The sequence below is a fragment of the Manis javanica genome, chromosome 10 (genome assembly GCF_040802235.1).
Source record: "Manis javanica isolate MJ-LG chromosome 10, MJ_LKY, whole genome shotgun sequence".
NCBI lineage: Eukaryota > Metazoa > Chordata > Mammalia > Pholidota > Manidae > Manis > Manis javanica.
In genome coordinates, this window is record NC_133165.1 from 66,629,696 (window position 1) to 66,657,486 (window position 27,791).

At 36.4% G+C, this 27,791-nt stretch overlaps 1 protein-coding gene and 1 long non-coding RNA gene across 5 annotated transcripts in view; one reads left to right on the top strand and one right to left on the bottom strand.

Annotated features, from left to right (window-relative positions):
- Positions 1-27,791, bottom strand: part of LOC118972181 (uncharacterized) — a 32,794-nt gene that overhangs the window by 2,763 nt on the left and 2,240 nt on the right. The window contains exons 3-4 of one of the 3 annotated variants that reach the window (XR_012122346.1): positions 21,769-21,974; positions 20,519-20,571 (exon numbers count right to left, since the gene is read on the bottom strand). The exons of 1 other annotated variant lie outside the window; for it this stretch is intronic. This is a non-coding gene — a long non-coding RNA (uncharacterized lncRNA). The remainder of the gene's footprint in view (positions 1-20,518; positions 20,572-21,768; positions 21,975-27,791) is intronic. One more of the 3 variants, XR_012122345.1, reaches the window with a different exon arrangement.
- YEATS4 (YEATS domain containing 4) lies at positions 1,080-21,309 on the top strand. 2 transcript variants are annotated; one of them, XM_037017038.2, is made up of 7 exons: positions 1,080-1,329; positions 3,769-3,888; positions 7,571-7,637; positions 7,735-7,829; positions 11,984-12,076; positions 12,163-12,250; positions 20,651-21,309. In XM_037017038.2, exons 1-7 carry the CDS (start codon positions 1,279-1,281, stop codon positions 20,818-20,820), a joined length of 684 nt encoding a protein of 227 aa, XP_036872933.1. In that variant the 5' UTR covers positions 1,080-1,278; the 3' UTR covers positions 20,821-21,309. The 2 variants fall into 2 exon arrangements, with proteins under 2 accessions (XP_036872933.1, XP_036872934.1); XM_037017039.2 differs by lacking the exon at positions 11,984-12,076.

Below are 27,791 nucleotides of genomic sequence, written 5' to 3' on the forward strand. Positions count from 1 at the left end.
AAGGTTAGCTGACCAAGGGTCACAGCTGCCCACCACCCGGTGCTCATGATTAACTTGTTTTTCAAGGCCTTACCCAGTTCCAGTTTTTCTTTCTAAGTCACATACTCAGAAAATGGCTTCTAGGCCTTTAAGATGGCTATGCTTATGCTAACCTATTTCTATTCTTACAAAGTCTGACTTTGAAGGACAATACAGGAATAGAGATATGCAGGATTAAAGTTGTATTCGGTTGTTAATAAGAAAGATTTAACTCTTCTTATGAGAAAAAAATCAAAGCAGAGGAAAGGTTGACCATACAGGGCCATGGGGATGACTGCAGGGGCAAAATCTTGAGGAAGCAAAAAAGAATGAGATCAAGACTGAAGAACTGATTTTAAACTGAAATATTTCCTCTGGAACAAAAGAGAAGGAGGGGAGGGTGAATATTGCACGAACCACCAGTTCATATCTGATGGTGTGGAGGTCTGTTTTCTCTGTGAAGTAAGATGCAAAATCATCCGTAAGAAAGAGAGGGTTTGAAGAGACTAGGAGTAAGTTTAAAATATCGGATGAAAAGGAGGAGAGAACCTCTGGCTAGCATCTAAAACCTCAATTAAATTGGGGACCATTGAGAACTGCACTAATCTGAGCAGGAATTAGTGCCACGGAAGGGTAATAGAGGAGAGGTCTGTGTCCAGTTATGGACCCTGGAGTTTAAACTCAGTAGAGAAATAAAGAATGCGGGCAACGAAATAGGGGGTAAATAAGCACTTAGCGTTTCGAGCACGGAGGTCTGGATGACAACGAAAAGCTGTAGGTGGGCAAGTACATTTAACGAACTTGATTTCAGAATCGGAACGCTTTGGCAACGACAAGATATTGGCCCCCAAAGCCAATTCACCGGTCGTTCGTAGCCAAGCCGTCAGACAGGGTGACAGGATGAATGCACATGTTCCACTCCCAGCGGGCGCGGGAACCGAGACCCGCCCCCGCCACCCCGGCACAACTGCAGCCCGGCGCAGGCGCAATACGCTCTCCAGCTCGTCGCGCCTGCGCGCGGAGTCGCCAACGCCCTCCCGCTCCGCTCTCCGCGTGCGCGGGGCTGAATGGGCTTCCGGGACGCCACCCGCCGCAGGGTGTTGGCGGTTCCTCCGCGCCGCGAGTCTCGCTGACCCGCTCTCCGTCGGCCAAAACCCTCCGCCTGGGCCCGCGCGGGAGCAGCGGGCCTCTGCGGGGAGCGGCGAGCCCGCCGGCCCCGGTCTCTTTCCCTGGCGGCAGCGGCTTCTTCCGTAGGGCAATATGTTCAAGAGAATGGCCGAATTTGGGCCTGACTCCGGCGGTAGAGTGAAGGTCAGTGTTGGCACCGCCTCCCGGGAGGGCTCCCCGCCCTGGCTCCTCCCTGGCTCCTCCCTGCGAGCGTGCGGCGGGCGCGCTCTTTTTCCTCTCGAGCCCTCCTGCGCGGCTTGAAACCGCGTTGTCCAGGCAAAGGGCGACGCAGAGCCCTTGAAGGGAAGTCGGTGTTTCGTTAGGCCCCGCCTTGCTGGCGTCCGCACTCCCCTGATATCCCTGCCAAAAACCAGCCATCGTCGGGGGTGGCCTGGGAGAGAGAAATCTGTGGCCGAGGAAGCGAGCCGTCTCCTGGGCTGGGAAATCCTGGCTTGATGCTCGCCCTCTGCCGGCTCAAGAAATTACTTGATTCCCTCCAAAAGGCCTTCCCCGATTCTGTGATTCAGTCCCCCCAGCGACCTTACAAAGGCAGCCTCACCCACAGTACCTAGGGGTGTAGAAATTTTTAAAAAACGGTGCCCCAGGATCATGGTCTTCACAAAGCATGGTGTTCACAGTTAAAGGCTGCAAAGAACTAGCTGGCCTGTACGGAGCATTCAGTAAATGTTAACTGCTTTTGTTTTTCATAAAAGCATAAAGCCTAACATAATTTTTGACTCTGACACATTTTCCTCCCATTTACCTACATCTCCTGGCACTTAATTTTTAAGGCAGGACTAACTGGTTCCTGATGTAACACTTGAAAAAAACCTGATTTTTACTGACACAGAAAGGAAGCTTTTCTTTAAAAAGAAATTACCCACTTTTGAACCAGCCTATTTAATCTAGGTTGTTTTAGAGCCCTCATCTGAGTCATTATTTTCTCATAGTTTAAACTATACTATGTAGACAGCTATCAGACAGTGCTTTGATACCACATTTAAAGTGGGAGTTGTTTGGAAATTTCAAAAGCTATTGAAATTTAATGGTCTGGGAAAAGGATGCCAGGTAAAATTCATACTGCCAGAAGCTTCATACACGTACACATTTTGCCCAAGCTGTCAGGCAAGGTTTTGGACTGATGGGAAAGTATTACTGAACAGAAGTCAAAACATTAGATTTTGGAGAAGAATTTACAGACTTCTCTTTTGATCATGTTAGTGTCTAAAGGTTTGAAGTTAAGTTCAAAAGGACTTGAGATTAGGCCTGTTGTTTTCAAATGCTCTTCGACCAAAAATGGGTGACTTAGTTATGAAAGCTTTAAAATTAGGTACCTTTGGAAACCTTGCTGATTTCTCCTTGCTGATTGATTGTTTTGTGGTTTTGTAGGCATCTTTTTCCAGTGTAAATTTCACTCATAGAGTCTGTTGATGGATGGGCCCCCTTTTCATCATTGAAGAACTCTGCAAGTTTCTAGCTACAAGGATCTGTTAATCCACTCACCTTGTCAGTGTTCTTGTACTTACTTATTCAAGCATGGAACCTGAGGCTCCAGTCTGTGATTGCCAAAAAGTGCCAATAGCACTGATTGATCATATTGAAGTTCTACAAACTGCTTGCGCATTCTGAGCTAACTTTAGGTCAATAGGTATTGGATTTATTTGTTAATCACCCAGCCACAGCTCCTTTTCCATTGTCCACTGCTTTTCCGCATTTCTTACTGTTGAGCACATTGGTACACTTTTCACATGGGGTATATCTTGCTCTTTGATCTTCAGATACATTTTACTGTTGAACAATTGGTTTCAAATTCATGTGCAACATTCAGCATTTCCTCCTCTTGAAATTTGTTATCTCTTCCTTATAATCTGTCAACACTCAAAACCTTTACACTTACCAGATGTGATGAGAAACATGAACGTCTCAGGACTGAGCACAAACGTACCAAACAGGCCAGTCTTCCAATGTTTATTTAACAAGCTTCAAGTCACCAAGTGCCACTTTATCATTATCTGAATGCAACTGTAATATTCACATTTTTATTTAAATCAGTTTTTTTTAAATTTCTTCCTAAGTATTAATATTTTGGAAATTGTGGTTTTGAATTGCTAGTCAGGGTTTTTCTAATACCCATATAAACACATAAGTAATAAAATGATAAACGTTCTTATCCTACCTAAAATCCTCTCCTAAACTGCCTTTAATATTTGTACTGTGCTTTGGAAAACACTTTCATAAACTCAGATGATGGAAGTCAAAGTTGGTGATCTTAATTCCAGAACCTTGTTTCAAAATTTTTAAGTAAAAAACCTTTTGTGTTTCTTTAAAAAAAGCTCTCAAAGTAATTTACATGATTTAAATAGACATTTTCAAAGTGGGAGCACTGTAGTTAATCTACTGTGTAGTTACTTGTGTTAATACAAAAGGAGAGTGATTGTCTGAAATTGATTTGTTGAAAGATCCATGTTATAAGCAAATTCTAGGTAGATTGCCTGCCATTCCTTAAAACCAGCTTTCAGAGCTGTCCTGTTTATTTAGGTAATGACACAATATTAACTGGTGTTGAAATTATGTTTCTTTTAGGGGGTTACTATCGTTAAACCAATAGTTTACGGTAATGTTGCTCGGTATTTTGGAAAAAAAAGAGAAGAGGATGGGCACACTCATCAGTGGACAGTATATGTAAAACCGTATAGAAATGAGGTAGGCACTGTTTTTCCTATAACCTTTTTGAAGCTTTAGTTTGTTTTGCTTGAAGATAAATTTTAATGTTATCTTACAGTAATTTTCTGATTATTGAAATTGGCCCATTGTAGAAATGTTACCGCCAAAGAGTGAGAGCTGTCATCTTCATATAATTGTTAGTAGAAACCAGTTTTCCAAAAATGTTTTCTAATTAAAATTAAGCTGTGCTTAATAAGAACTACGCAATGAACCAGTCCATCTTCCAATCAGCATATCTTAAGTTAGCTTAATATTTACACAGATATTTCAGGAATAGTAGTTAATACTTGTTAAGTGGTAATTTGGTAATAAGACTATCAGAAATGAAACACAAAACTACTGTACAATCCGGCTTCTGGTAATTTTGCTTTGCTGCTGCTGAATCTATTATAATGCCCAGTATGCAGCCAGTACACAGTAGGTATTCAACAAATACTTATTTGTATGAATAAACTGTTCCTCTGTTTAAAACCCTTCAAAATCCAAACACAAAACTTGCATATGAATATTTGTAGCAGCATTATTCCTAATAGCCCAAAAAGTAGAAACCCAAGCCTCTGAACTATTGAACAAATAAAGTGGTATATCCATACAATGAAATATTATTAGGCAATAAAAAGAGGTACTTATGCATGCTACTGCCGTGTGGAAGAAGTTTAGAAACACTAAGTGAAGGAAGCCAGACAAAAGGCCATATACTATATGATTCCAGTTTTAAATGTCCAGAATAGGCAAAACTGTAGACATAGAAAATAGGCTAATGGTTATGGTTGCCAGTGGGTGAGAGGAAGCAGGATTTAGGAGCGAGTTTCTTTTTGTGAGATAAAACATTCTAAGATCGATTGTGGTGATAGTTGTACAAGTGTGTGAATATACTAAAACCATTGAGAAGTATATTTTAAGTGGGTGGATTGTGTGCTGTGTGAATATCTCAACAAACCTTTATTAAGAAACCCTTTATTGACTACTTGTAGCCTACATGATAAAATTAGAACTGTCATGTTTTAGAATGCGTGCCATGATCTCTCCCAATCCTGTCCCTCGTCTGTTTTTGCCTCGTCAATTTCCTTATACCCCATATTCTACCAATACTAAATTATTCCCAGTTTATCAAAGGAACACATAAACCTCTTCATTCATTCCTTCCCACCTAGTCCATTTTTGTGTTTCCCTTAGGTGTTATTTAGTTAAGTGAATTTTTTTTTAGAACTATTTCGTTCATCTCCGAACACTAAATTGCTGCCTTTCCTATCGATTTACACCTAATGCCCTCATACCACAGATTACCTTGAAATGCTGATTTTCTTGTCTGCCCCTAATCTATGAGATCCTGAGGGCAAGACTCTATTATTTACCATTATAGCATTTAGTACCCAGTATTGGTAGTCACTCACATTTGTAGAAAAAAATGAATGAAAGTAGTCCAAAAGAGTTTTCAAAGATGCTTATGAAAATTTGCCTCAGAAAAAAATGTCCTCAGTAAGTGATATATTATATCACCAAAAAGTTAAATGATGGAAGCAGATATTAATGTATTGTTACAGTATGATCCCAATTTTTTAAAAAGTTGATAATAAAAATATTTTAATAAAAAATATGTGGCAAGATTCCTCAAGGGAGGAACAACCTAAGACAGGCACAGTCGCAGGCGGGCCATCAGGTGAGAAATTGGGGATCAACAGAGGTGAGGCTTAGAACCTTACCCCGCCTGTTTTGAGAGAAATCTTCTGCATCTGTGGATGTTTTGCTGCCCTTGTCTAGCTTGGATTAATACTTAGTCCATAGGCACACACCTAATCATCTACATTTGCCCTCTTACAGCACTAAATTATGTTTTCTACCTTTATCTTGCATCTACCTACCACTTCAGCATTTTATTAAAAAAAAATAATAATAATAATAAAGGGAGAAATGTGGGATCCACATATAAATCAAGTATAAAAATCAAACGAATATTCATATTTGACCTGATTGTTTATAGTTCATAATGCGTGATCAAAACTGAAAGTTTCTGTGATGAATGCCCTTGTACTGTTCACCATGTAAGAATTTATTCACTATGTAAGAATTCGTTCACCATGTAAGAACTTGTTCGTTATGCTTCAGAAGATTGGAGACTGACGACAATTAGGCTTAAGATGGATTAATGATGTACATTGAGCATAACCCCCCTATACAGAATTTTATTGTTGTTAACAACCATTTGATCAATAAATATGAGAGATGCCCTCTCAAAAAAAAAAATGTGGCTAATCATAAAACCCACAGGGCATAAATCTGCAAAGAAGTAAAAAGCTAACCTTTTCAAACAGTATTGCTTCTCTCACTTACCAGCTTTACATTTCCCTGTATGGCCCCGGAAGATGACTGGTTAGCCAGAGACGGGTAAGATTCCTCAAGGGAGGAACAACCTAAGACAGGCACAGTCGCAGGGGGGCCATCAGGTGAGAAATTGGGGATCAACAGAGGTGAGGCTTAGAACCCCACCCCCACTGTTTTGAGAGAAATCTTCTGCATCCGTGGATGTTTTGTTGCCCTTCTAGCTTGGATTAATACTTAGCCTATAGGCACACACCTGATCATCTACATTTGCTTTCTTCCAGCACTAAACTATGCTTTCTACCTTTATCTTGCATCTACCTACCACTTCAGCATTTTATTTACAAAAATATAATAATAATAATAATAATAATAATAAGGGAGAAATGTGGGATTCACATATAAATCAAGTATAAAAATCAAACGAATATTCATATTTGACCTGATTGTTTATAGTTCATAATGCGTGATCAAAACCGAAAGTTTCTGTGATGACTGCCCTTGTACTGTTCACCATGTAAGAACTTATTCACTATGTAAGAATTTGTACACCATGTAAGAACTTGTTTGTTATGCTTCAGAAGATCCGAGACTGATGAGAATTAGGCTTGGGGTTGATTAATGATTCTACATTGAGTCCCCTGTACAGAATTTTATTGTTGTTAACTGTTAACAACCATTTGATCAATAAATATGAGAGATGCCCTCTCAAAAAAAAAATATGTGGCTAATAAACACAAAAAATTTCTGAGAGCAAGTAAAAAGTTAACATTACTACTGTTATTTACTCTATTTTCCATTTTCTATTTTTCTATAATAAATTGTTTGAAAAAGCTAATTCCATTTATGTGCCAGAACTAATGATTATTTTCCTGTGCCTCAAAGCAAAATTAAAAGGAGTTTTATATCCAACAGTTTTGGGTTGCTTAGTTTGGTTGACCTTAGCTTTGTATAATTTGTTCTTTGGTGTTGCTTATTAGATTTCTTTGGTTTATGTGATTATTTTGACAAAAAATATTGGAAATGTACTGTTGTTTTTTTATGGAAAAATAAAAATTAAGTTAGAGTATTGTCTGTTAGAGATATATAAAAACAGGATTTGCTGAACAAGTCAATTAAGGACATGCATATTCCCATATATTTCAAATTACAAAATTCAGCACAGGCTTCCTTTGTTTAAAATGAAAAACAAACCTCCCAGGTACAATTTCTATTTTTTAGAAAATTGGATTCCATAAAATTTGAGGGGAAATATATTTTATAAAACTGGGTACATATGCTCAGTGTATTTCCCTCCTAATCTTTATATGTGGACGGCAAAACTAATTCCTGTGTATTTTAGGATATGTCAGCGTATGTGAAGAAAATCCAATTTAAATTACATGAAAGCTATGGCAATCCTTTAAGAGGTACAGTACAGTTTTTTGATCCATAATATACAAATTTAAAAAGAGCTAGGAAACTATCAGTATCTAACAATTTATGTTTATTTTTCTCTCACTTCAGTTGTTACTAAGCCTCCATATGAAATTACTGAAACAGGATGGGGTGAATTTGAAATAATCATCAAAATATTTTTCATTGATCCTAATGAGAGACCTGTAAGTAATGTGAATCTTTGGAAATACAAAATAGATTTTTGTGAAAATAAAAGAATACTTAATGAATAGCTTGTTATATGTTGACATTTTTTTCAGATGTTATGTAAGCTTATGGCAGGGTGACTCTTGCTATGAGTTAAGGTTTTTCATTTTTAAATGAAGTGCCTTTCAAAACTTATTTTTCAAGTATGGAATGAAGATAAAATGTGAATATTGGAAAGAAACAAAATCATTTCATTACTATAGCGAAAACATTTAAAATTCATTAGTATGATTTGCTTATTAGTAATAAACAAGTTGAGTCCATATACTGTCTGAAATAGTAGTAATCAATTTTTTATAATTAAAAGCCCTTGAAATAGTCTTTTTGCTTTCTCAAATTGCCATCAGTACTAGCAGCTTTACTTTATATTTTATTCATCAATCCTAATTTTTTTTAAAATTTTCGTATCATTGATCTACAATTAGATGAGGAACATTATGTTTACTAGACTCTCCCTTTCACCAAGTCCTCCCCACAAACCCCATTACAGTCACTGTCCATCAGCGTAGTAAGATGCTATAGAATCACTAGTCTTCTCTGTGTTGCACAGCCCTCCCCATGCCTCCCCCCACATTATACATGCTAATCGTAATGCCCCCTTTCTTCCCCCCCCCATCCCTCCCTGCCCACCCATCCTCCCCACTCCCGTTCCCTTTGGTAACTGTTAGTCCATTCTTGGGTTCTGTGATTCTGCTGCTGTTTTGTTCCTTCCGTTTTTTCTTTGTTCTTATACTCCACATATGAGTGAAATCATTTGGTACTTGTTATTCTCCGCCTGGCTTATTTCACTGAGTATAACACCCTCTAGCTCCATCCATGTTGTTGCAAATGGTATGTATGAATCCTTATTTTTTTTATTTCTTAACTTTATTTTTTTTGGTATCATTAATCTACAATTACATGAGGAACATTATGTTTACTAGGTTGCCCCACCAAGTCCCCCCCACAACCCCCATTATGGTCACTGTCCATCAGCGTAGTAAGATGCTGTAGAATCACTACTTGTCTTCTCTGTTGCACAGCCCTCCCCGTGCCTCCCCCCACATTATACATGCTAATCGTAATGCCCCCTTTCTCCTCCTCCCTTATCCCTCCCTTCCCACCCATCCTCCTTAGTCCCTTTCCCTTTGGTAACTGTTAGTCCATTCTTGGGTTCTGTGAGTCTGCTGCTGTTTTGTTCCTTCCATTTTTTTCTTTGTTCTTATACTCCACGTATGAGTGAAATCATTTGGTACTTGTCTTTCTCTGCCTGGCTTATTTCACTGAGCAGAATACCCTATAGCTCCATCCATGTTGCTGCAAATGGTAGGCTGAATCCTTATTTTTAAACACTAACTTTTTCATCTTTTGATTTCTTACTATCAGATTGTTGCTTGATAATGTAAAAGTTCCCTCAAAGCTTTCACTTTGATCCCTTGGCTACTTTGTGAGGTTCTGATATACCCTCATGAAGATACTAAGGCTCAGAGATCAAGTCCTGTGCTCAAAAAGAAACAGTCAATTATGGTAGAGCTAGTTTTTGAACCAAATATTTGTATTCACACCATATAGTCTTTCCATTACTCTTTCTTTTGACTAAAACCACTGAGCCTGTTTTATTTTTAAACCTACAGGGCCACACTCAGTTAAGGCTCTCATTCCACATTTGTGTAGCTGGTGTTTAATGCCAGCTTTAGGGCTTCACCATTCATCACCGTTAATTTTCATCTTAATAGACTCAGCTCATTCCTTAGCACGAAACATTTACACTTTAATTATCAGAATACATTTTAAAACTGTATGTGCTTTTAAAGGAATCCAATATCACCTGGGCCAGTGGTTCAGAGAATTAGTTCCTAACTGGCTGCATCAGAAATACCCTAGGTATTTTTCGAAAACTCAAACTCGTAAGGCCCAGTGTCTGGAGATCCTGATTCGGTAGATTTGGACAGGGGCCAGCACCCTATGGGATTTGGGTGTGCAGTCAGATTTCAGTTCAGTAGACACATTCTATAGTCTTCCTACATAGGTGTTCCTTTAGGCAGTCTTTCAAAAGAGAATCTAATTTGGGCCTTATATTTCCACTACAGAGAATAGTGATTTCTGTCATTAAGTGAAACATCATATTCAGGTTTGGGGTAGTTCTAATTTAAGGAAATCTCTACTTTATGTTAGGCTCCCTTGAACTTTTTACTGGTAACTATTCATAAATTAGTTTTCTTTTCTCCTGGATAAACATCTGTTGCTCATTTTCCAGGTGATAAGGTTTCCAGGTCTCCTACGATTCTTGTCCCTCCGGAATACTCTCACAGGCATTATATTCTATTTGGCAAGAAATTATTAAATATCTGTGATTTGCAAGATACTGTTAAGGGGTAGGATACAAAGATGAGATACTACTCCTGTCCTTAATGAAAATAGTCTGTTGGGGAGAACAGAGCACAGAATTCAACAGATGGTGAGAGACAAGGAGGAAGAGAAGTTGGTAATGTTACTAGAACAGAAATTCCTTTTAACTTTGAATGGTTGTTTTAAATTCATTTTTATTTTGATAATGTGCTGCCTTATATGTCTCCTCATTTGTCATCTTTCTTGCCTCCAAATGGAAAATTATATCTCTGAAAGAAATCGTTGTATCTTGTAACCTTATTATGAGGCAGCTCACAATGTCCACTCTTGGAAAAGTAAGAAAATATGATCTTTTGCACTTCTGCAGTGATTAATTTATTGAATAGGTTTTAATATACATCTGCATAGACTCTAAGGGTTAGGACTCCAACGTATCTTTTAAGGGGACACAATTCAACCCATAATGTCATCTTTTCCCCATCTCTGGTCCCTTCCCCAGGAAAACAACTGTTAACTGTTTTTAGTTCCTCTAGAAATTACTCTCATGCATCTCATATATTTAAATCTCTAAGTCTGGATTTTCAATTTTAGATAGTGTCTGTCAGCGCCTAGTGATGGTAGATGATCCTTTTTCTTTGACTCTTACTATAGGTTTCTTTTTTCCTTTTGCTGGAGGAATTTCTTCAGAAAGGATGCCTGAGAGATAAGCATTGCTTCTGGAAAATTCTTTATTTTTACCTCATACTTGATTTTTTGGGGTGGAAAATTCTATCTTCTATGGGTATGAATGCTCTCTGCTCTGTGAGTGAAGAAGAAAGGGAGATTAACATGCTCAGCCACCCCACAGCATTCTTGATTTCTGTACCTGCCAACTCTGAGCTTGGAGCTCTCTTGGTCTCCACTAGGAGCTCTGGCTCCCACCTCTGATGCAGTTTTCTCCCTTAGTTTTCAGGGTATGGATTTCTTTAATAGAGTTTATCCATCTGTATAGTCTCGTCTGCTTTCTGCCTATTCCAGCAATTTGTCAAATTATCTTCTTTAAATATGGCATATGATGCATGCTCCTTGTAATGATTTTAGCTTTACTTTTTGGAAAATTCTTTGAGGCCTCTGACTTGGTTTCTACAACTTCTTCAACTGATGTTTTGCCAGCTAGGTTTTATTTTGCTCAAGTCATCACACTTTTTGCTGCAAAGTGTTTCCTTTGATGCACCTATTTTTAAATATTTTGAAGACAACTTTGCTCTTGCCAAAGTAACATCACTAACTTTTTGTTTGTTTACTGTATTATTTATGTAATAATCTTATAAATCACCAAAGAAATGATGTTGCCATCACTGAGCATCTTAGTATTGATCATTCCTTTTGAAAGTATCAGATCTTTTCCCCCCACAATAAATTGGTAAATTTTAATCTTCACAGAATAACTCACAGTTGCTCTAATTATTTATACTTGTGTAAATCTTAGTGATTTCCCAGTTTAATTTCCATTGCTTTATCTTGTATTATTTTCATATACAGTCACTCTCTAGAGAGGCTTTGTAGCAGATCCTTATGAATCCTCTTCAAACATTCATGTTTAGTAGATGTGGATGAATGTTAATATGTAATAGGAAAATAGAAGTACAGAGAACATGGGTGATTTGCCACAATAAGTTGTAGTTAAGATACTGAATTTGATGTGTTAACCAATTTTAGCCACTAATTCAGTTACAGAAATGCCAGTGTCTCACAGTGATGATGAAAACATTGCATGGATGTGACATCTGGTTTTGTTTCACAGGTAACCCTGTATCATTTATTAAAGCTATTTCAGTCAGATACCAATGCAATGCTGGGGAAAAAAACAGTGGTTTCAGAGTTCTATGATGAAATGGTAAGATTTTATAATGGAAGTTTTCAAAGCATGTTAAATTGTAGAACTTTGACATTACAGGGCTTTTTTTCAATCTATCCCATTAGATATTTCAAGATCCAACAGCAATGATGCAACAATTACTAACAACATCTCGTCAGCTAACTTTAGGAGCCTATAAGCATGAAACTGAATGTAAGTGCCATGAGTTCATAATCTTGGAGAATAATGTATTCTGTAATGGTGAAGGGATTATACAGTTAATGACTGCTGATTTTTTTCCAAGTGATTTATTTAGGTAAATTTTTTTAGGAGTTAAAAAATAAAGTATGTATTACAGTACACATGTATGAAGAATGTTTTAAAGTGTTCCCAAAGTAGGCCTACTTTCAAAAAGGTGAAAGACAAGCCTCTCACAGTCTCTAAAATGCCTAATTATGTTCCCTAAATATACTTAAGCATAGCTTTTTACTAATCTGACTTAACCTGTCAATCATTTTGTTTTCTAGTCTTTGCTAATCAAATCTGTGTAAAGAACCTTGCAGAATATAGTTTACTTTCTAAAGGTTTAGTTACAGCTAATCTTCCTCCGAAAATCTCAGGAGGTCAAAAGTAGCCTAAATGCCATCATGATGCCCACATCATTCACCTTACATCTCATCAATAGGCATTTCTCATCTCACATCATCACACAATGAAGGGTGAGTGAGTACACCACAGTAAGATATTTTGAGAGAGAGGCCACATTCACATAACTTCTACTGCATGTACGTTGTTATGATTGTTGTACCTTATTATTGTTGTTAATCTCTAAGTGTGCCTAATTTATAAATTAAGCTTTATCATAGGTTTGTATGTGTAGGAATAATATAATATATATAGGGTTTGGTACTATTCCATGGGCTCAGGCATCCACTGGGTGTCTTGGGACATAGCCCCAGTTGGTAAGGGGGGATACTGTGCTGTAAACAAGTTCATCTCTCTTTTTAAAAAATCTGTCATGTTTACATAGTTTCAGATTAATGCTGGAGTGTGAATACTAAAATACACATTAATATCAGTCATGTTGTATTTCCCTCTTAGCTGACATGGCTTCAGAATCCCCTGCATATCACTAAATGCACCTGTTGCCAATCATTTGCAGTTGGCATTGAAGATGAAACCTATTTGCTATCCCTGTGTTAACATTTATGTCACCATTCATTCAGTTGTTCCTGTGATCTTTGATTCATTGGCTTAGAGCATATATTAAGCACAAGTTATATGACAGGCATTGTAGATTCTGAAGATAGAGCAGTGTCCAGACCAGACAAAAGGCCTTGCCCTTATGGAGCTTACGTTCTAGTGGGAGAAAGGCAGATACTAAATAAATAGAACAAGGTTGTGGTTGGGTGGTATGGGAAAAATAAAGCAGGGGAGGGAGTGCCTTTGGTGGGAGGAGGTACTTGGAGTTTTAAATATCAGGTCAGAGAATGCTTCCTGAAATTTGGCATTTGAGGAAATACCTAAAGGAGTAAGGAAGTGAGCCACGTGGCTGAGGGAAGAATGTTACCTGTAGGGCGAGCACCAAGGGCAAGAGCCCTGGGGCCAGAGCATGCCTGGCGTATCGAAGGAGGCAAGAAGGCCATTGTGACTGGAGCAGAGGGAGCAAGGAATGGAGCTGAGGCCAGAGAAGTTAGTAGGGCACCAGGTCGTATTACAGACTTCTGAGTTGATTATTAAACAGAAAGAGATGTGAACTCACTTGTGGGTTTTGAGCAGAAGAGGGACATTATTGTAAGACTAACATTTTAAAAAGATCGATTATGCTGGCTGCTGTTGAGAATAGAATATAAAGCAGAAAGGGTAGATAGAATAAGCAGAGACAGTAGTTGGGAGGCAGGTGCAGAAATCCAGGTAAGAAAGAAAGGTGGGTGATGCCACAGTGATAGCAATAGAGGTGATGAGAAAGGGTCAGATTCTGGATCTGTTTTGACAATAAGTGCAATAGGATTTCCTGATGGTTTGAATAGTAAAACAGGAGAGGAAATGAACAAAGAATGACTCTTAGGGTGTGGGGTCTGAGGAACCAAAGAAAACTATCATTGCTTTTCATAGTGATGGGGAATTCTGAGACGGGCAGGTGTTTGGAGAAAGATCAATAGTACAATTTTAGACATGTTGGGTGTGGGATGCCTGCAAGACATCTAAGTGGAGATGCTGTTGGAAAGAGAATTGTGCCCAAAAGTCTAGTATTTGAGGAGGGGTCTAGGCTAAAGATACACATTTGGAAGTTAACATGCAGATGGGCTTATAAATTGTGAGACCAAATCGTACCATCAAAGGAGTGAGTGAAAATAGAACAGAGATCTAAAGACTGAGCCCTGGACATACCAACATTTAGAGATTAAGATGACGAGCAAAGAAAGCGAAGGAAGGACAATGAGTATGGATGCAGAAAACCTAGGTGCCTGTGATGTGGAAGTGTATCAAGAAAGTCATTAGGTGTGTCCAGTACTGCTAATCGGTCAGGTAAGATGAGAGCCAGGATACGAGCTACAGCAAGGTGAAGGTCCTTGGTAACCTTAACAAGAGCAGTTGAAGGAGAACAGTAAGGACAGGAGATCATTGGAGTGGATCAAGAGATAATGAGATGAGAGGAGCACCACGGACAACTCTGTTTTGGAGCTTGGCTGAAAAGGGAAGCAGTAATCCTTGAAGGGGTAGCAGAAGTGGGATATGGGGTCAAGAGAGTAGTATTCAGGGGAAATAAACTACTATATTTATAGGATGAAAGAAATAATAGAAGTAATAGAAGGTGTGGAGGATGAGAATGCAGGGGAGAAGTGGGATGGAGGTGGCTGTTTAATGGTCATAGTACTGTTCTGTTTGTGTTTTCATGAAACCCATGATTAAGAGTTTTAAAAAGTCTGAATAATGTTGATGCTTGGTAGTGATGTAAAGTTTAAAATCACACTCATTTAAAATCTGTATGCTTCACTTTCTACATTTGTAAAAATATTTACCTGGCCTGTTTTGTTATGAACATAAAACAGATATGTATATGATCACTTTGGAAAAGTAAAAACATTACTAATAATGCTGTTTTAACTTGGTTTCAGTCATTTCCTCTCCATTATAGATCTTTTCTCTTCCTCCTATACCATGAAATGTACCCAATTCATTCTCTTTTATAATTCAAGTGCCCACACTTTCATGGTTTGAGTAAAACTAGTATCATTTATTTATGTATAATAAGTAAATACAAATAATGTATTTTATAAAAAGGCCGTTCTATTTGGCTATATGGAGCTATATAACCTTGGGAAGTTTTTATCAGTAAATTGCATGTTTTGTATCATTGTCAGTTTATTTTCTTAATAGTATCAAATCAATAGGAAAGAAAGATAATTCTGTAAATGGTATTGGCATAATTGATAAGCTTTTAGGAGGAAAACTTAATTTTGATCATTGCATCATAGCATTTACCAAAACAAATTCCAGTTTAATTAAAGATAAAGTTTTTTTCAAGTCAGTCAACCTGTTGCCAAAAAAAAATTAGAGGTAAGGTTATTCTGTCCAGGGAAGCCTTTCTAAATTTGAGGTGTTAGAAGAAATCACATTAAAAGAGAGAAACTTGATTTTGTAAAACATATTTAACTTTGGCATTCCAAAAGGACAAAGAAGAAAAATAAATTTGTGGAAAATATGCAAAGGATTAATATCTTTAAAACCCTAAAATAGATAAATATGAAAGAATTTTAAACTTCAGTTGATAAAGGGATAAAAGACATGGACAGACAGATAAAAGAGGAGATGAGTAGTAAAAAAAAATGGGAAAATATTTAACCCTACTGGTTATTTTTAAAATGTAAGCCAAACAGTAATGGGTGTCACAATGATTTGTATCAAATCAGCAAAAGGAGTCTTTAAATAGTTGCACCTACTAAGGATGTGGTGAACCTTTCATTCTCATGAATTGTCTGTGTGAATATAAATTGTTTTAGCCTTTTAGGAAAGCAATGTGGGACCATTATTCAAAGGACTGAAAAAGATATGTATATACCTTTACCAATTTGAGGGCATTATACTTAATATTTGCCAATAAAATATCAGATATACTGAATGCTTATTATTTATACTCTCCTAAATGTGTACATGTATAAACAATCATTTAAATCTACAGTAACTTTAATGGGTAGTCCACTAGAAAAGGAAACTGAGGCACAGAGAGATTAAGAAACATGCCCAGGTTAACCCAGCTAGTTAGTGGTTGAGCCAGGACTTTATCCCACCCAGTTCTCAGAACTTAGGCTCTGAAAATATTAGTATTTTTAGATGGAGTAGTTTTCAGGAAAAAGGTTGATCAGTATGAAGCATATTAAAAGTTTGTAAAGATACTTATATGCTAGTAAACTCGTGGAAATTCACTTAAGCACTAATGATCTAGCTTTTAATGGTAGTAACTGCTTCTTTGAGGAGTAACTAAAATGATGGGGGGCACTTAGTGAGAGCTTACTGTGTACTAGACAAACGCTTTACATTTTCTAACTTAGTGAATACCCTTAACTGCCCTAGGAGGAAGGTACTGCTGTTAGCCCCATTTTATGTGAAGACCCTAAAGCATAGAGAGATTTGATTAAGTTGCCCCAAGTCACCCAGCAGAGCCAGGATTTAAATCCAGCGTCCATGCTCTTAAGCTATAAGGTGTTCTATCTCTTTTTTTTTAAAACCTTATAGTCAGTGCTTTTAACCTGTAAGTTAGTATTGACTCTGCAAAAATAGTAATTCTTCTTTGGATTGCTTTGCTTTAAATTTAGGCTTCATTTGGAAATTTAAAACTGAAAATGTTCTTTCTTACATAATCATTTAATATAGGAAGCAGAAACCTGGAACATGATAAAAGAAATTTTAAAATGTTTTCCCTTAAGATCTCATTGTTAATTAACCCAGGTCTTCTTCCAGATGTATCATGCCCTTTGCAGCCTTAACTATTTTTCAAAAATAATATGTAATGACTAAATCAAACAATAAGTGTCTATAAGTACAGTGAATGTTGTCCTTCTGACAAATGAATTAAGTCAGATCTTCCTGACTAGATGTAAAACTGCCTGTTACAGTCATACAGGACTCTTGATTGTTTCCCAAATGTATATGTGTTGTTTCTAGGGCCTGGTAGGTCTACTTCATCTACCTGATTCCTTTCTCATTCTTTAAAACTCAGTTCAGATTTTGCTACTGACAAGACGTCTGCCTTAATATTCGCCTTGGTATGAATCTAGTCGGCTCTCATAGTTCTCTGTGATTGCATCATGACCTTGTACTGCATTTTCTTTCTTGTCTGTCTCCTGACTCTGACCCCAGCATTTAACAAAGTGCTTTTCACTCAGTATACGTTCTTTAATTGACATGGACTGAGAGGGAGCAAGGGAATAAAGATTTCTGCATAGTAAAAACCACTATAAACAAAATCTAAATACAGACAAACCATGAAAAAATATTGTATTCATATCACAAGGGTGATTAATATATAAAGAGCTCCTACACATCAGTAAGAAAGGCCAGTGACCAGTAGCTAAAAGCTTCCTCACAATGAAGGAAACTATCAACAAAATCAAAAGGCGATCTACTGAACAGGGGAAAATATTTTCAAATTATATATCTGATATATATATAAAGAAGTCATATGACTCAGTAGCCAAAAAAGTAAACAATCCAATTAAGTGGGCAAAAGACATGAATAGACATTTTTCCAAAGAAGACATACCAGATGGGTAGCAGGTTCAGGAAAAGGTCCTCAATATCACTGATCATAATTGAAATACAAATCAGAACCACAGTGAGATATCACCTCACACCTGTCAGAGTGGCTATTAAAAAAAACAAGAAATAGGTGAGGATGTGGAGAGAAGGGAACCCTGTGCATTGTTGGTAGGAATGTAAATGGAAAACAGTATGGAGGCTCCTCAAAAAAATTAAAAGTAGAATTACCATGTGATACAGCAATTCCACTTATGGGTGTTTATCTGAAGGAAATGATAGCACTTACTCAAAAAGACATGTGCAACCCTATGTTCATTGCAGCATTATCTACAGTAGCCAATGTATGAAAACAACCTAAGTGTTCACGAATGGGTGAATGGATAAAGAAAATGTGGTGTGTGTATATATGGAATATGGAATATATATGATTTCTTTATAAAAAAAAAGGAAATCTTGCCATTTGCAGCAACATGGATGGACCTTGAGGGCATTATGCCAAGTGAAATCAGTCAGACAGGGAAAGACAAATGCCAGATGATCTCATTTAAATGTGCAATATTAAGTAAAAAAGAAGAACAAAAACAAGCCCCTAGATACAGAGAACAGATTGGTGGTTCCCAGAGGTGGAGTGTTAGGGAGTTGGTGAAATGGGTGAAGAAAGTCAAAAGGCACAAACTTGCAGTTATAAAGTAAGGCGTGGGGATATAAGGTACTGTGTGATGACTGTAGTTAATAGTTCTGTGTTATATATTTGAAAGTTGCTAAGAGAAAAAGATTATTTTGTGACTATGTGTGGTGACAGATGTTGTGGTGATCATTTTGCAATATATACAAATATTGAGTCATTATGTTTTACCCCTGAAACTAGTATGTCAACTACACCTCCAAAACAATTTTTTAAAAAGCCAGTAACCTAATAGAAAAAAATGAGCAGAGAAAAAGACAATTCATAAAAAGGGAGAAATGTCTCCTAAACATATACAAAGGTGAATCAGCCTCAGTTAGTAATAAGAGAAATGTGAATTAAAACTACTCTGAAATATCATTTTTCACCTTTCATGCTGATGAAGAGCAAAAAGTTGATACAGTAGGAAAAAAGACATACAGTACTACTGGGATTATAAATTAATGGAACCTCTAACAGTTACTTGGCATTCTTCCAAAATTACAAGTACGTAACGTCCTTCAACCTAACAATTATACTTACCTTAATTTATCCTACAAGTATACTGATTATCCTATAAGTGTACCGAAATGATCGTGCACAGCTTACACATTGTAACATTTGTAATAGAAAAAAATGGAAATGCTCCAAATGTACATCAAAGGGTACAGAGTAATTAATCCATTCACTGAGGTCCTCTGCAGCCATTACAAAATGAGACATCTTTAATGTGGAATGAGCTTTCAGATAGAACATTAAGTGAAACAGCAAGGTACAGAGTAATGTGGATAGTATGATACCACTTGGGGGCAAGAAGAATCACACTTAGGTATATACTTGTCTATGAACAGGTTATTTCTAGAAAGATACCAAAAACCTAACAGTGATTGTCTCTGGGAAGAAGCCCTGGTTGGTGGGCAGGGGTGGAAGGAGACATTTTTATTCATTATCTACACTTTCTTGGCCTTTTAATTTTGTATCATGTATGCACTATGTATTTTTCAAAAACAATTTTTACAATAAAAATGAAAAATTATAAACAAAATATAGTTTGCTTTGGTAATAAAACAATTGTATTACAAAATGTGTCACAAAAAAAGTTATCAGCAGTGAACCAAAAAAGGACTCATTATTGCTTATTTTTACATGTACTACTTAATCCTCACAAGTCCTCTGAAAAATACAAAATTTTAACCATATCATGAAGAAAGAAGAGATTGAGAGAGACTTAGAGATACTAGCATTTAGGTAATAAGAAGCCAGGGTTGTATTTGAACTCAGTCTCATTTCAAAGTCTGTTTTTTTCTTACCAAACAATGCTGCCTCCAATTAGTGATCATCTTATATTAGCAAAAATACAACTATGCTTTAGTAGTCACTAGCAGCTATTACCTGAAATGCCCACAAGATGGAAATGTTGAATGAAAGTAGGCATTTTTCTTTGTAAAACATTGATGCTACACTGCCCAAGGAGAATATTTAAATAGGCTTCCTATTTTGCAGAGGTGTATTTCCTTTAGTAATTTACTATGTAGCCAGCTAGAATATTTTAAACATTTAATGTTCCTCTGTCATAATAGTGGTTAATATGGCTTATGTACCAGACAGCATTCTATATACTTTATATACATTAATTCACTTAAAATCTCAACAAATATTATGAGGAGTTTGCTGTTTTAATCTCTGTTTTAGAAATGAGGAAACAAGCATAGAGATAATTAACTTATTCAGAGTGGCACAGCTAATAAATGGTGAAGCTGGACCTTACACCTGCACAGTTATTTTTTGAAAATAGGTGGGTTTGTTTTACCAGTGTGATTTTCTTTATGTAAGTTTTACCTGTACATAAATTTAAAAATACTTTATTTGGTTAGCTCTTCCTACTAGCTCGATGTAGATTGTTGTCCTCTTATTTCCAAATGAATATGGAGAAAAAAAAGGACTTTATGTCTTAAAATCTTTAACTTAATTAAAATATTAGTGGCCAGAATTTCATTCTTAGTTGTAAAAAACGTTTTAGATTCACTCTAAGAAAGTCTTCAGACTTTTTTACCTACCTCCTTATGTTTAATGTTACGTATTTTAAGTTGTCCACATTTCATCATGGAAGCTGAAAAATGAAATGCCATTATTTATTACTCTGTGACATATCGTAGACATATGTGATTAAATAAAAATGTTTTCCTTAGTTGCAGAACTTGAAGTGAAAACCAGAGAAAAGTTAGAGGCTGCGAAAAAGAAAACAAGCTTTGAAATTGCAGAGCTTAAGGAGAGACTAAAAGCAAGTCGTGAAACTATAAATTGCTTAAAAAATGAAATCAGAAAACTCGAAGAAGATGATCAGACAAAAGAGATATAAACAGTTCTGAAGAGAACTTGATAGTAAGCTAAACTGAAAATAAGGTGGACTTTAAAGAAGAAATGGACTACAACTGCTCTGATGTTTCTTAGAGGAACTTAATACTGTCGACCATTTCTCAGCAATGGGGTCAAAGTATTTGTCTTTTCAAGCAATCTTTATTGTGAAGTAATATGTGTATAATAAGAATGAGTGCTGTATAGGCATTTTATCCACCCATATTAGTGCCACCCATATTAATGCCAGTGATGTTAAACACAAAAATTTTTTTTATTACATTGTGTGTAGAGCTTATCCTTTTAACAAGTATCAGCATTTCATTATAAAGTATAACTTGTACAGATTTTGTACTTCCCTAGTAGTTAGATGAGTGGTAAAATTACTGTGTGTATTTAATTTCTTAAATTCTTACCTTTCCCTATCCTAACTCTTGTAACTGGTATGCCCAGTGCCCAGTAACTACCCAATAAATGTGGATTACAGATCCTATTTCTGCATCTTGATATGTTTCTTCCTCTTCAGAGTACCTAGAACTCTCTCATTACAATTAATGTGTGTCTATAGCATTGTGACCACGTATCTCTGGCAAACATAACATACAGAAGCTCTTTGACAGCAAAGATCGTATCTTAAGTATCGTTCTGCCTGTAATACCAGTGTCTTGTTTTCACTTAGGGAAATATTTAATCCCTCATGCATATTCCAAAGACACATGGGAAGCAGCTGTGTGTCAGCTTCACATACTATCCCTAATTTCTCTACTTTTCTTCTCCAGTCCACATGATGAGCTCTCTGCTTTTGGACTCATCTAATATGAATATTCAGTAGTACTTAACTCTGAATGCCATGTTGCCTAAGCTGTGGAGCAATCAACATAAGTAGCAGAGTATTTTGAAAAATGTGACAAGTTGCTCTAGCATGTTAACAAGATACTTAAGTTTTACTTACCTGCCCTGGTGGATTGGTTATTTTTTATTTTGTTGTTTTATTTTTTAAGTTGTATTTATTAGCATTATGGGGGTTGTGCAGAGGTCTCTGTGGCCTGAAATTTCTGCCAGGGCCCTTCTGGGGTTTGGAGTGGCACTTCTGAATGTGCCAGTTGTCATTCAGCTTTCCTCTCCTCTTGCCCCAGTGCTCACAGTATAGGGTAAGGTCTGGGGATAGATAAGAAAAACTAGCGGGGACAAGTCCCATTTTACTTGAGGAATCCTGACATGGGAGATCGTCCCTCCATTATCCTAGTCAGATTAGTCCCCCAAAATATGTTTGTTTATAAAATTAAGTTCATAGAGGTTAAGTCTGACTTTATGCATGGGTGAATACAAGAGTTCAAAATATGTCATGTCTTAGTCTTGCCCTCTGTCACCTCTTACTTTTGTGTTAGCTTTAAGTAGCATCTCCCATAAGTATGCGAAGAACTTATAACTCAAAAAGACAACACAATTTTAAAGTGGGCAAAGGAATAGAAGTTTCTCATGGAAATACAAATAGTCAATAAGCACATGAGGAAATATGCTGAATATCATTAGTCATTAGGAAAATGCAAGTCAGAACCACAAGAAGATGATACCACCTCATACCTGTTAGGATGGCTATTATTTTAAACAAAACTAAAGTTGATAAAGATGTGGAGAATTTGGAACCCTCATGGTAAGAATGTAAAATGGTATAGCCACTTTAAAAAATAGTTTGGCAATTCCTTAGAAAGTTAAGCTTAGTTACCCTGATGATCCAGCAATTCTACTCTTGATATGTATCCCAGAGAAATGAAAACATGTTCACACAAAACTTGTGCATATGTTTGTGACAGAATTGTACATAATAACCAAAAATAAAACAATACAAAATATCCATCAGCTGATGAATAAAATGTGGTATATCCATACAATAGAATATTCAACCCAAAGAAGGAAATGATTCTGCTACAACATGAAAGAAGGAAAACACAAAAGCCACATAATGTATGATTCATTTATATGATATGTCCGGAATAGGCAAATCTGCAAAAAAAAAGAGTTGACTAGTTGTTGCCAGGGGACGGGGAGAAGGGGATTTCCATTTGGTGTGATGAAATACTGTGTAGATAGTGGTGATCGCACAATCTTGTGAATATACCAAAAACATTGAATCCTATATTTTAAAAATGCTTTAAACGAATACTATGTGAGTTTTATCTTAACAGTTTTTTGATTTAAGTGGCAAATTTTGTTTAGAATTATAAAAATTAAAAAAATATTGTACAAGGTCTTGATCTCTATTTCTCCATTCTTCCACAAGTAGAAGAGAATATTTACTAAGGATTAATTACTTCACAAAGATAAGACTAAGAACAATTAAAGGAAACTCAGCTAATTAAACAGCTCACTTCTTTAAAGAAGATAAAAAGGTAACTTATTTTCTCAGCAGTACGATAGGTCTGTAGTGCTTCTATTCATATTTTATAGGTAGGAGATTATGGGACTATGTAGTTAACTGTGTCAACCAGCAGTGTGACTCAGACTAGTAATCTACAATTAAGGCCTTTCTGCCTTAATAATACTAATTCTCATGTTCAAAATGTTGCATTTTTAATTATATGTTGCTCATGCCTAAAACTTCTCAAACCTTTCTTTAACTAATGGAATAATTTACAACTATATCAAATACAAACATTAGGTGGCATAAATGCAAAACACTAAGAAGAACCTTGCTAGCCATTAGTAAGAAGATTACGGTGGTGGTAAATCCTATTGGATGGAATATTAAAAGAACAGATCATTTGAAATTTCTTGTAGAAGACATTTCAGGTACCAGTTCTCTAGCATTAGTCCCATTGTCTCCAGTGTTGTTTCTTTTTCTTTTAAATAGTAATAGACTTCAAACTCTTGAGGTTGAGACCAAAGACAAGGAGATCATATAGGTACTAGCTAAAAAAAAAAAAAAAAAAAGTAACTGTTTTTTCTTTTTTTGGAGATGGAAGAACTTTTACAGCACAGTGGGAAACCGGAAATCATGAAGTTCTGGATCAAAATTGAATGAGTTTAGCAATCTCCTGAGATCTGCTTTAAAATAATACATGGAAAATACATCAACATCATCCACCACATCAACAAAAAGAACAAAAGCCACATGATCATCTCCATAGATGTAGAAAAAGCATTTGACAAAATTCAACATCCATACTTGATAAAAACTCTCAATAAAATGGGTATAGATGGCAGATACCTCAACATAATAAAGGCCATATATGACAAACCCATAGCCAACATCATACTGAACAGTAAGAAACTGAAAGCTTTTCCTTTAAGGTTGGGAAGAAGACAAGGATGACCACTCTCCCCACTTCTATTCAACATAGTTCTGGAGGTCCTAGCCACGGCAATCAGACAACACAAAGAAATAAAGGGCATCCAGATTGGCAAGGAAGAAGTTAAACTGTTTGCAGATGACGTGATATTGTACATAAAAAACCTTAACGAATCCACTCCCAAACTACTAGATCTAATATCTGAATTCAGCAAAGTTGCCAGATACAAAATATGCAGAAATCTGTTGCATACCTACACACTAATCATGAACTAGCAGAGAAATCAGGAAAACAATTTCATTCACAATTCCATAAAAACAAATAAAATACATAGGAATAAACCTAAGGAAGGAAGTGAAAGACCTATACTCTGAAAACTACAAGACAGTCATGAGAGAAATCAAAGAAGATACCAATCAATGGAAACATCCTGTTCTCATGAATAGGAAGAATTAATATTGTCAAAATGACCACCCTGCCTAAAGCAATCTACAGATTCAATGCAATTCCTATCAAAATACCAACAGCATTCTTCAACGAACTAGAGCAAATAGTTATTAAATTCATATGGAACCACAAAAGACCCTGAATAGCCAAAGCAATCCTGAAAAGGAAGCATAAAGCTTGGGGGATTACACTCTCCAACCTCAAGCTCTACTACAAAGCCACAGTAATTGACAATTTGGTACTGGCACAAGAACAGAACCATAGACCAATGGAACAGACTAGAGAGCCAGATATAAACTCATGCATAAATGGTAAATTAATATACGATAAAGGAGCCATGGACATACAATGGGGAAACGACAGCCTCTTCAACAACTGGTGTTGGCAAAACTGGACAGCTACATATAAGAGAATGAAACTGGATTATTTTTTAATCCCATACACCAAAATAAATTCAAAATGGATCAAAGACCTGAATGTAAGTCATGAAACCATAAAACTCTTAGAAGACAACATAGGCAAAAATCTCCTGAATATAAACATGAGCAACTTTTTCATGAATACATCTCCTCAAGCAAGGGAAACAAAAGCAAAAATGAACACATGGGACTGCATCAAACTAAAAAGCTTCTGTACAGCAAAGGACACCATCAGTAGAACAAAAAGACATCCTACAGTATGGAAGAATATATTTGTAAATGACATATCCAACAAGGGGTTAACCTCCAAAATATACAAAGAACTTACACACTGCAACACCCAAAAAGCAAATAACCTGATTAACAAATGGGCAGAGGATATGAAGAGACAGTTCTCCAAAGAAGAAATGCAGACGGCCAACAGACACATGAAAAGATGCTCCAAATCACTAATCATCAGGGAAATGCAAATTAAAACCACAATAACATATCACTTCACACCAGTAAGGATGGCCAGCATCAAAAAGACTAAGAACAACAAATGCTAGCGAGGATGTGGAGAAAGGGGAACCCTTCTACACTGCTGATGGGAATGTAAGCTAGTTCAACTATTGTGAAGGCAATATGGAGGTCCCTCAAAAAACTAAAAATAGAAATACCATTTGACCCCAGAATCCCACTCCTTGGAATTAACCCAAAGAATACAACTTCTCAGATTCAAGAAGATATATGCACCCCTATGTTTATTGCAGCACTTTTTTTTTTTTTTTTTTTTTTTTTTTTTTGAGAGGACATCTCTCATATTTATTGATCAAATGGTTGTTAACAACAATAAAATTCAGTATAGGGGGGTCAATGCTCAATGTACAATCATTAATCCATCTCAAGCCTAATTCTCGTCAGTCTCCAATCTTCTGAAGCATAACGAACAAGTTCTTACATGGTGAACGAATTCTTACAGAGTGAATAAATTCTTACATGGTGAACAGTACAAGGGCAGTCATCACAGAAACTTTCGGTTTTGATCATGCAATATGACCTATAAACCATCAGGTCAAATATGAATATTCATTTGATTTTTGTACTTGATTTATATGTTGATCCCACATTTCTCCTATTATTATTATTATTTTTATTTTTAATAAAATGCTGAAGTGGTAGGTAGATGCAAGATAAAGGTAGAAAACATAGTTTAGTGCTATTGCAGCACTTTTTATAGTAGCCAAGATATGGAAGCAACCTAAGTGTCCGTCCGTCGATGAGTGGCTAAAGAAGATGTGGTACATATACACAATGAAATACTATTCAGCCATAAGAAAGAAACAAATCCTACCATTTGCAACATGGATGGAGCTGGAGGATATTATGCTCAGTGAAATAAGCCAGACAGAGAAAGACAAGTACCAAATGATTTCCCTCATTTGTGGAGTGTAATGAAGCAAAACTGAAGGAACAAAACAGCAGCAGACACACTGACTCCAAGAAGGGACTAGCAGTTACCAAAGGGAAGGGGTGGAGAAGGAAGGGTGGGGAGGGAGGGAGAAGGGGATTAAGGGGTGTTATGATTAGCACATATAATGTAGGGGTGACATGGGGAAGGCAGTATAGCACAGAGAAAACAATGACTCCATAGCATCTTACTATGCTGATAGACTGTGCTATTCGGTGGGAGTGTGGGGCTCAATTATATGGGTTAATGTAGTAACCACAATGCTGCTCATGTGAAACCCTCATAAGATTGTATATCAATGATACCTTTTTAAAAAAGTAATACATATTTTTAAATGAGTGGAAACAAACAAAAAAACCATTCAACAAACTAAGAATATAAGAGACTTCCTCAATTTGATGAAGAGCATTTATGAAAAATGCACAATTAACATCGCACATAATTGTGAAAGACAGGATGCTTTCAGTTCCTAAGATCAGGAACAAGATGAGGATGTTTGCATTTACCTCATCTAGTCAACACTGTGCTGGAGATTCTAGCCAGGGCAATTAGGCAAGGAAAAGAAATAAAAGGCATTGAGATCAGAAAGGAAGAAGTAAAATTATTTCTATTTGCAGATGATAAGATCTTGAACCCAGATAATCCTATGAGCTATACGCAAAAACTAGGGCTAATAAATGGATTCAGCAAGTTTGCAGGATACAAGATCAATACACAAAAATCAATTTATTTCCATATACTAACAGTGAATTGAAAATGAAAGTAAGAAAACAATTCCATTTATAATAACTTAAAAAAAATACATAGGGATATGTCATCAAAAGCTCAAGGAACCAAAGAAAAAAATGGATAAATTGTATTTCATCATTAAAATCTCTTATGCTTCAAAGGACCCTATCAAGTAAATGAAACAATCTACAGAATGGGAGAAAATATTTACAAATCATTATGTCTGAAAAGAGGCTAGTATCCAGGACATATAAAGAATTCACAACTCAATAATAAAAAGACAGCCAATTAAAAGTTGGGCAAAAGATTTGAATAGACATTTCTCCAAAGAAGAAATATAAATGAATAATATGCACATGAAAAGATGCTCAAGACCACTTGTCATTAAGGAAGTGCAAATCAGAACCATCATGAGATACCACTTCACACCTACTAGGATGACTGTGATAAAAGACAGACAATAACAGTGTTCATAAGGTTGTGAAGAAATTGAAGCACACATTGCTGGTGAGAATGTCAAATGGTGTGGCTGTTGAGGAAAATAGTTCGAGAGCTCCTCAAAAAGTTAAACAGAGTTACATGACCCAGCAATTCTACTCCTAGGTATATGCCTAAGAGAACTGAAAACATATATTCACAC